The following is a 10,064-nucleotide window of genomic DNA, read 5'->3' on the forward strand; positions in this document are numbered from 1 at the left end:
GATGATGCATGATGAAAGCATGAAGAGTTATTATATATCTGTGGGTGAAATGAACATGGATTGGATTGAAGTGAAGGCAACATGCATGTGGTGCATGTTGAAAGTAGTACAATCCAAACTTGATCAAGTTAGGATTAGTATTACTTTCAACATGCACCACATGTTGCCTCACTTCAATCTAAGTCATGTTTAGGCATAGCAGTAGTAGTAGCACGGAGATAAGAGAGGACACATCTCTCTATTAGCTACCTATACCAACCTAAATTAACCCCCAAAACCCATAAACCACCTCCTTTCAAAAAAAAACCAGCCACTGAAATGCTGACGCGTGGAAGCTTATTGGTCCCGGTTGGTGCTACCAACCGGGACCAAAGGCCCTCCTGCCTGGGCTCGCCGGAGCGGCCACGTGGAGGCCCATCTGTCCCGGTTTGTATAAGAACCGGGACTAAAGGCCTAGGGCATTAGTAACGACCCTTTAGTCCCGGTTCCCCAACCGGGACAGGTGGGCCTTATGAACCGGGACAAATGGGCCTTTTTCCACTAGTGAACATACCAAACCCCACGCTTTTGGTCAAGCTTCACGGCCAGGTGCGCTTCGCAGTGGCAGCCTGTCTCGGGTCTGAGCCTACGGCTGTGTCCTTCCTCGGTTAGCAACCTGCTGTCACGTTTTCCTTATCTGGAACAAACAAACCGCCTATAACGCATATGATGTGACTCGGTTTTGCTATACCTGACCTTATTCTTTCTAATGCTGAAACCATTATCTCTAGCATAGCTGTTGTAGAAATCATACGCAACATCGTGAGACATAAAAGCCATTTGTATTATCTGCATGAACATATCCCTCTTATCATCTGCACTGGCAGTATCTTGGACATTCTTTTTCCCCTCATCTTCTGTCACCTACACAGTCATAACATAGCCATGAAAACAGTTTTCTATGGTATAACATTACTTCCATACAACACTGATTACATACATACCTCACTCATGATGACCGACGGTTGTGACTCCCCAGAATCAGGTGCAGCTAATGATTCGTCATCAAGGCATGTCTCCGCGTCGGATTCACCGTAATAGTCATACACATTATGACATTCGGAAATGAGCTCAAAAATATAACACAAATACATAAGTACTTATCATATAATATTCCAGGATAAATTCAATTTGCATGCCACCAAAAAATTCCACTTCCATACCTGACTAATGTAATCTTCATTCAAGATCTCCGAGTTGTTTTCCTGACCATCATCATGCTCATCCATCTATAAATTTTCAACACAAAAATATAATCTTGTCGGATGCCACCAAAAAATTACAACATGATAATGCCACTCACATTAAGATCTTCCAATTCGTCCCCATTCTCTGACCTATCTCCACGATCTGAATTTTCATCATCTGACCAATCTTCTATCCAGTCTTTCATCAGTTCTCCAAACTCCATGTCATACATCATATCAGTTAACTCATCTTCCGTCATTTTCTACAACAAATAATATGTATCATCACATGTGCAAACATTATCAATGCTGAAATATACAACACCTAGCACACGATCACGGATGTTAAATAAACTACCTAAACCGGAGAGCGCCCCAACCGAGGGCGTTCAGATCGTGCACACAACCGACGCCAAACGACCTCTGACCACCCATGGATCCTCCCCCCTCTCCGCACTGGTCATCGGCGTTAAGGTACGTCAACCCTAGTAAGGAAGATGCCCACGGCACCAGTACGTGATCACTTTGGATCGCGAGAAGCAGCGCTACCCGTGATAACATGTGCCGCCGGATACCTAGCCCACGACACCAGTCGTGATCACTTTGGATCACCGGATACCTAGGTAAGCCACCGCATCAAATAACGGAGTTGTCGTGCACACAACCAACGGCAACTGACGCTAGGTTAACCCTAGAAAGAAGAAACCCACTTTAGCCCGCGTGATCATTGTGTATATCACGACGAGCAGCATTACCAGAACAAGATCTGCGATGGCCTGGATCGCCAGAAAGCTAGGTTAACCACGACGACGAAAACGGCGGCAGTTGGTTTGATGCTGCCGCGAGCGAGACAAATGTGGGGAAACGGGATGCGGTACCTGCGAGCGATGGAGGTTCACGACGGTGCCGCACGCGCTCTCGGACGAGATCGCCGGTGATCAGATCGCCACCGCCGATATTCCTACAGAACCTCAACAGAATGATGGAGGAGCTGCGTGAATGATGGAGCTGCGTGATTGATGGATCGGCCGTCGGCAGGTCATACCTGGTCGTGGGGTCGTGTCATTTTTTTTGGGATGTCACCGTATACATACGTATGGGTTATACGGGGCTTGGATATGGGCAGCGGCGGGCCGGACAAAAAATATATGGCGGGGGTCAAGAATATCCCTAGAAAATTGAGTTAGGGGGGAGCACCGGAGCAAGGCTCGTGCGATTTTAGCAAACTTGGCAGATGCGTTATTTTCTTAAAATTCTGTGTGATATAGCACCGACGTTTATGCGCCTGCCTGCGAGTTTCAGACCTCAATAGAACATATTCCTCATATTTTACTTCTCGCGCAAATGTAAGTTCAGTCTCCCTTACAAATTACAATGAATGTCCATTCAAGATTCTTCGTATACAGGGACGCATGAACGACCGGCACAGCTTTTCGTATCACAAAACTCGCCCACCCCCACAATCACGCAAAGCAATAACACTTGATCAATGGCCAACGCGGTGATTTGGGTAGGCAAATTCTCGTTTGGATGGACAACCAAACAACAGCTACATAATATTCATTCTCTACTCTTTAGCAGCACATGTTGTTTGCAAGTCAATGGGCATTTCTAAATAGTAGTTATTGAAGTCCTACTTGCTTGTGTTTGTTCCCACTATAATATTTGTTCTCCATTCTTTAGCCACCCATGTTGATATTGAGTTGTGGCTGTACTACCTTGGTTTTGGTTCACTTGTCCTCTTCGTATTTTGTGCCATCATAAATTTAATTGACAAAATGTTAATGCATGTCAACATTTTGTTAATTAAATTCATGATTAAAATTTGGCATAAAATAATAAGAGAACCAATAAAGTAGGACAGAGATAGTACTTGCAAGTCAAGCCGCCGACTCGATCACCCCTTGGTCGGATCTTCTTTATTACTCCCTCCGTCCAAAAAATACTTGTCGGAGAAATGGATGTAAGCCCAGATACATCCATTTCCCCGACAAGTATTTTCAGACGGAGAGAGTACTATTAATGAAAACCCATGGTGATGGTATGGCACATCAAATCAGAACCACCGCGTGGCCTCTCGATCCCCACTTACGTATTCCGCAAGTTCAGTCGAATCCAATTCCATGTACGTATCAGTTCTAGTTGGAACCGTTGCACAGATATAAAATCCCGACACTAGGTCGCTAGCTAGATCTGAAGGGAAAATATTGCCAACGAGGAAACCATATACATACATCCGAGCTGTGGTTAGCTAGGGTTTTCAATGTACTGATCAATACCGCGGATATAAGTCGAGCCATCACAATGGCGCTCTCGGATGATGGTCAATGCCATCAGTGCCGCCGGCAGAAACGACAACTCCAACAGCTTCAGCAAGAACCTGAAGGTCGTCAGCGATAACACCACCATCACAGCTTCTGGCAGCACTTGGGAATTGGGACCGTGTATGGTTTGGCCTATATTTATTCAAACGAGATTCCTAAATCTCAGTCGAGTGAGACTTAACGAAATCTTAGTCGATGCTATATTCATGAGATCATACGTGGAGGTTCGTGCAATTTCTTTTTAAAAAAATTTCTTCATTTTTATATGTTGTGTTGTTTGACTGAGATTTGGAGTCGACAATCGGAAAGTCGTCGTGCTAAGACCCTAAAGGACTAGCGTACTAGAGTAGCAACCACTGCTGATGAAGAGAGTCATAGATCGAAAAGGTCAAACATGTAACCGCACGAACAAAAACTGAATCCAAATAGATCCACCGAAGACCAGCACAGACTGAATTCTGAAAGATTCGACGAAGATACACCTTCACACGGACTTCAATGATACTAAACGCACTATCAGAATGGGGATCTGACATGGGAGACATGATTACTACCGAGGGACATCGCCACCGCCACACAACCCCAACTAAGATGCCAAACCTAACAAAAACGACATCAGGAGGGGGAGCAAGATCCTCCGCACCTCCATGGTCGAAAGGCCATTGTAGGGCGGGTGGACCAACGGCTGCGCTGGCGGGAGAAGGAAGAAGACCTTTTTTTTTTAGAAAGAGGAAAGAAAAAAGAAAGCCACGTATTGAGAAAGAGACGCATGCATGCATGCATGGATGGTTGGATCGTCATGCATGAAAGTCCCAACTACAGTAGTTTTATTCCTACCACGTGACTCCAAGTTTTTTTTTAACGTCACCACTCAAACACAAGTTGCAGCACCGAACACGTCCACGTCGTGAAGCAGCAACTCAAGGGCAACTTGACCGGCACATGCATGCATCGACGCCGTTTACCAGGACCCGATCGCCTGTATTCTGGTATGCTAGCTAGCTTATTGGCGTCTCTGCCATGAAAAATTCTTGGCCTACTTGTTCCGCAGTTTGGCTGCCCAAGCCCCAAGGTGTCGTTGCATTTGCATCGTCTCATGATTGTAGTACCAACAGTAACTGAAGTAGATGACGATCGAACTCGTAATTGTCGCACCTTGGAGTCATATCCATGTCCACATCAGGGTTCATTTTGTTTCCTTTGTCATCACGGTATGGTCAGATTTGTCATTTTTACCCACTCAACATGCATATGTAGAAAATGAAATGAGTTTTAGCTAATTGCTACACGTCAGATTTTGGATAAGCGAGTGGTAAACTCGGTATGCCAAGTCAATGGGCATTTCTTATCGCCCACCCCACAATCACATAAAGATATAACGAACCATTGATCGATGGCCAACGCGGCGATTTGGGTAGGGAAATTCTCATTCGGATGGACAACCAAACAACAGGCAACATAATATTCGTTCTCTACTCTTTTAGCAGCACATGTTGTTTGCCAAGCCAATGGGCATTTCTAAAAGAGCAATGCTAGAGTCACCAAGGGTTTACAGCACTTTACAGGTAAGGCTGAGGTGGATTGTTTTAATTGGTAACTAGATGAGGCGGGGCCCACACTGAAATTTCAGCAGCCCATGTTGATATTGAGCTGTGGCTGTACTTGCGGGTCAAGCCGCCGGCTCGATCATTCTAAAAGAAGCATGACCAGGTACATGCATTTATTTTTTTTCCTTGCTAACCACTCACATGGTTGCCTACTTGCCTTCAGTTCCTTCCGAAAACTCTATTTGCTGGAAGCATGATCAAGTCCTTATCTATACCAATATAAAAAGACCTAAAGGGCCAGACCCAACAAATCTCGCCGTCAAATCAGGTCAATCGAACGACTGAGGCTACTCCAATGGTGAGCGTTCAACACGTTTAATGTGCAGTTAATATCATATCAAATATTAACGCCAATGCTAATCACATGCTTAATACGCAAATAATATCCTACCTAATATTTACGTGTAATTAATATATTGCCTAATATCAATGTCAATTGCGCGTACACATTTACTAGTCGCATTTAAATGCTCCTTGCTAGCCATGCTGACATGATTTGCCTTCAGTTCCGGCCTCATGTGAATATGTTTCTTTTTTTAGGAGGAACCCAGCGGTACAGCTTCCGAAGAATGAAAAGAAAACAAACTATTACGGGTAAACTACGGGCAACTTCATTGTGTGGCACACTGTCAAACCAGTTTTGAATGGTTTCCCCCGGGCACTATATATGTATTAGGTTTAGACTCAGGCTTGCACTTAGTGGATCTCCTCTCATACTTTATGTCCCCCACTAGTCTAAAACAGGAGGATTGCAAAGGTATGAAGTGGATGGGTTCATCCTCTCATCCTAGCATTATATATAATCCATAACTATTTTTGTTTATAATCTCAAAAAGGAATGCTCGTAAACATGTTCTTAGTACATCAATAAGCCCCATTGTCGAGGTCATACGACACAGATACCCTGACTGTCACGGGGTAGAACGAGTCCCATCGGGCTTAGGAAAATAAATGTTGAAACAAGGTTCTAAATATGCGCAAATTCATTTGTTATAGGGAAATAGATGAGAATAGCACTTCATAGATTCCCATTAAAATACTTATATGTTAATCATATTTTTAGGGGAAGTCCGTTAAACATGTAAAAACTTCCTCGTGAGTCTAGCACTTTTCTTTCTAAAAACTAGTTATAGAAGGCCTAACTGTGTTTATTTGTTCCCAGCATAATACTCCCTCGTCCGTTTTAGTCTGCATATAAGTTTTGTTTAAAGTCAAAGTATCTTGAATTTGACCAAACCTATAAGAGAGTATCAACATTCACAATATCATTAGATTCATTATTGAATGTATTTTCATATCATAAATATATTTTGCATTGTACACGTTGATAATTTTTAATAAAAAATTGGCCAAACTTTGTAAAGTTTAACTTGACATAAATCTTATATGCAGAGTTAAAAGGACCGAAGGGAGTATTTGTTTTCTATTCTTCAGCAGCCCATGTTTATATTGAGCCGTGGCTGTACTTGCAAGTCAAGCCGGCGGCTGGATCACCCCTTGACCGGATCATTCAAAAAGAAGCATGATCAAGTTCATGCATCTAATTGTTCCTTGCTAACCACCCTCACATGGTTGCCTTCAGTTCCTTCCGAAAAAACTCCATTTGCTGAAAGCATGATCAAGTCCTTATCGCATTTTAAATACTCCTTGCTAGCCATCCTCACATGATTTGCGTTCAGTTCTGACGTCATGTGAATTTATTTCCTTTTTTAGTGAGGTGTGCTTCGGTACATCCCCCTTAAAATATTGAAAAGAGTATTTTTGTTCTTCCACGTAAGAGATTAGTCCTTCGAGTTGTTTAGCAATTAATTAGTGCCTAACCGGTATCCAAACCCACGACGGGCCGCCAAATCACGCAAGGAAGCCGAGCTTTTCTCGCCTCAGCCGCCCTCGTTGCTCCTTCACCAGATGGTGACCCCGCACCGGCTTCCTTCATCAATGGCTTGGTCTTCGTCGTTTGCCTGGGAGTGCCACACCGCAGTCTGCTGGTCATTCATCAAGCCAACCTCAAAATAACCCCGTCTGGTGGTTTTTGAAGCCGTTGAAGCAGCCACGCCGCCCTTGGTTGCATTAGTGTAGCCGACGACACTCATGGTGGTGAAGCATGCGCAAATTCATTTGTTATAGGGGAGTACTCCCTCCGTTCCCAAATATAAGTCTTTTTAGAGATTCCAACAAGTGACTACATACGGAGCAAAATGAGTGAATCTACACCCTAAAATATGTCTACATACATCCGTATGTTGCAGTCCATTTGAAATCTCTAAAAAGACTTATATTTAGGAACGGAGGGAGTAGATGAGAGTAGCACTTGATAGATTCCCAATAAAATACTTATAATTCAATTGAAACTCGGAATTTTTAGTTCTTGCTAAGTCAAAGCTTTGGGAAATATGAGATTTGGCCAAAGTAGGGTTTTAGAAAATTGTTAAGGGTTGGTTCACAAGATGACCTTTGGTGGATTTTCAATACAAGAACAATTCACACAAGACCGAACAAAACAATGGGAGAGAAAAAGGTTTTAATTACCGCTAAAAAATTCAAAAGTTTATTGTTGGTTCCCATTTTTAGATTAAAAAACTTTTCCTAGTGCAAACTTTTAAAATGTGACAGTATGCGTCGAACCAACCAAACATATTTAAGAGAATCATGTCATGGTGTAATGATCTGATAACAGGGAAGGATTACTGGAGGGAGTACTATATAAGATGACCCGGTAGTCACTACAGATTCATAGCTAGCACGATGGAGGATGACGCATCCTACTTTATGCTAGTGCTAGCTCTGGTTCCTCTTGTGTACATCATTCGGTTCTACTACCTAGCTTCCTCTCGTTGTCACAACCGTGGCCTACGGCTCCCTCCAGGCCCATGGCAGCTACCTGTGATCGGCAGTCTCCACCATCTTTTTGGCGCCCTCCCACACCGTGCATTACGAGACCTATCAAGGCGACACGGCCCTCTCATGCTCCTCATGTTCGGCACGAACCGGCCGGTCATCGTCGTTTCCACCGCCAAGGCTGCCAAGGAGATGATGAAGACGCACGATACCACCTTCTGCGCGAGGCCACTGACCTCAGCTCTCAAGGCCATTAGCAAGCATGGCCTGGGGATCGTCTTCGCCCCGTACGGTGACCACTGGCGACAAATGCGCAAGATCTGCTTCCTCGAGCTGCTGAGTGCCAAGCGCATCGCCACGTTCAGCTCCATAAGGGGAGAGGAGACGGACAGATTCATCCGGTCCATCGTGGCAACGCTAGAGCCGGTCGTGAATCTGAGCGAGTTGCTGGCGGCGTACCTGACAGACACAACGGTGCACATGATCATGGGTGGACAGTTCACGGAGCAGGAGACCTTGCTCCGGCACGTCGACGAGGCGGTGGGGATTGTAAGCGGCGTCGCCCTGCCCGACCTGTTCCCGTCGTCGAGGCTGGCGCGCGCTCTGAGCACCACACTGCGCAGTGCCGAGGTGTTCCGAGAGGCCTTTTTAGCGTTGATGGGCCATGCCATAGATGATCATCTGGAGAGCAGGAGGAGCGCTTCTTCCTCTGAACAAGTAGACCAGGAAGACATCATCGATGTGCTCTTGAGGGTGCAGGGAGAAGGCAACCTTGAGCCACCCCTCACCATGAACAACATCAAAGCAGTTGTCTTCGTAAGTTGTACTACTACTTTATTCTGTCCTAAATTTACAACTACTAGTTTGCGACGACACTTATTTTGGGATGGAGGGAGTACAACTGAATGTGCGCCACTATATATGGATGCTTATCTTTTGTACAGTATGTATCAATCCATGGTTTCATTCACTAACACAAGAAAGAATACAATACATACAGGACCTTCTTGCAGGGGGGACAGAGACAACATCGACAACGCTACAGTGGGCCATGGCAGAGCTGATGCGAAACCCAAGCATCATGACCAGGGCGCAAGATGAGGTCAGGGGAGCCTTCATGGGACAAAACAAGGTCACTGAAGAGTGTCTAGGTGAGCTGAGCTACTTGCAATGCATCATCAAGGAGACCTTGCGGCTGCACCCTCCTGGGCCGTTAGTACCAAGGGAGTGCAGAGAGCAGTGCAGAATACTCGGCTACGACGTGCCCAAAGGAACCACCATTCTCGTCAATGTTTGGGCCATCTCTAGAGACCCGGAATGCTGGGATGAGCCCGAAGAATTCGTGCCAGAGAGGTTTGTGGCGAGTGCCAGAGATTTCAAAGGCAACAGCTTCGAGTTCATACCATTCGGCACCGGTCGTCGGATCTGCCCCGGGATGCTGTTTGGGCTTGCTACTATTGAGCTAGCTCTTGCAAGCCTTCTGTTTCATTTTGATTGGAGTCTCCCTGATGGCACTCTTCCTAGTGAACTGGACATGACAGAAACCATGGGAGTGGCGGCTAGGAAAAAGGTGCCTCTGTGGTTGCGTCCAACTCCCCATGTATATTTGCCTTGCTGAATCATGCATGCATGGTTCTGCATCTGTTCTCTTTGGTTCTCTTGGGAGTGAGAGCACAGTACGTAGCCCGTGCAATCCTGGACATGTTTTTGCCATTCTGTTCACAAGTTGTTTTTTTGAAATAAAATTAAACTTGGTTATTGAGATATCTTTAAACATATATATCTCCTCCCCGCAAAAAAAACCGTATATATATCTTGTGTTATGGATCTGCAATGTGTTTAGTCCATAGGGCATCTCCATCCCTGACCCCCAAATTTCCTCCCGCAGCGGTTTGTGGACACGGATGCGGGAGCCGGTCATCCAATGCTATCCGCATACACTAGTAGAAAAGGGGGCTTTTGTCCCGGTTGGTAAGGGCCTTTAGTCCCGGTTTTTGAACCGGGACTAAAGGGTCGTTACTAATGCCTCCCCCCTTTAGTCCCGGTTCTTACACGAACCGGGACTAAAG

The 10,064-nt window shown here is 45.1% G+C and overlaps 1 protein-coding gene across 1 annotated transcript; it reads left to right on the forward strand.

Annotated features, from left to right (window-relative positions):
* Positions 1-7,902: 7,902 nt before the first annotated feature.
* LOC123162515 (desmethyl-deoxy-podophyllotoxin synthase) lies at positions 7,903-9,700 on the forward strand. Its single transcript, XM_044580298.1, has 2 exons — positions 7,903-8,811; positions 8,996-9,700. The coding sequence occupies exons 1-2, from the start codon at positions 7,903-7,905 to the stop codon at positions 9,611-9,613; spliced, it is 1,527 nt and encodes a 508-aa protein (XP_044436233.1). The 3' UTR covers positions 9,614-9,700.
* The last annotated feature ends 364 nt before the right edge of the window (positions 9,701-10,064 follow it).

Source organism: Triticum aestivum, chromosome 1D (assembly GCF_018294505.1).
Source record: "Triticum aestivum cultivar Chinese Spring chromosome 1D, IWGSC CS RefSeq v2.1, whole genome shotgun sequence".
Classification (NCBI taxonomy): domain Eukaryota; kingdom Viridiplantae; phylum Streptophyta; class Magnoliopsida; order Poales; family Poaceae; genus Triticum; species Triticum aestivum.

What these genes read in the sequence shown, in the direction of transcription:
- LOC123162515 (XM_044580298.1), top strand. Translation starts at nt 7,903, where the DNA reads ATGGAGGATGACGCATCCTACTTTATGCTAGTGCTAGCTCTGGTTCCT. An exon ending in ACATCAAAGCAGTTGTCTTC is followed by an intron (nt 8,812 to 8,995) that starts GTAAGTTGTACT and finishes CAATACATACAG; the next exon opens with GACCTTCTTGCAGGGGGGAC.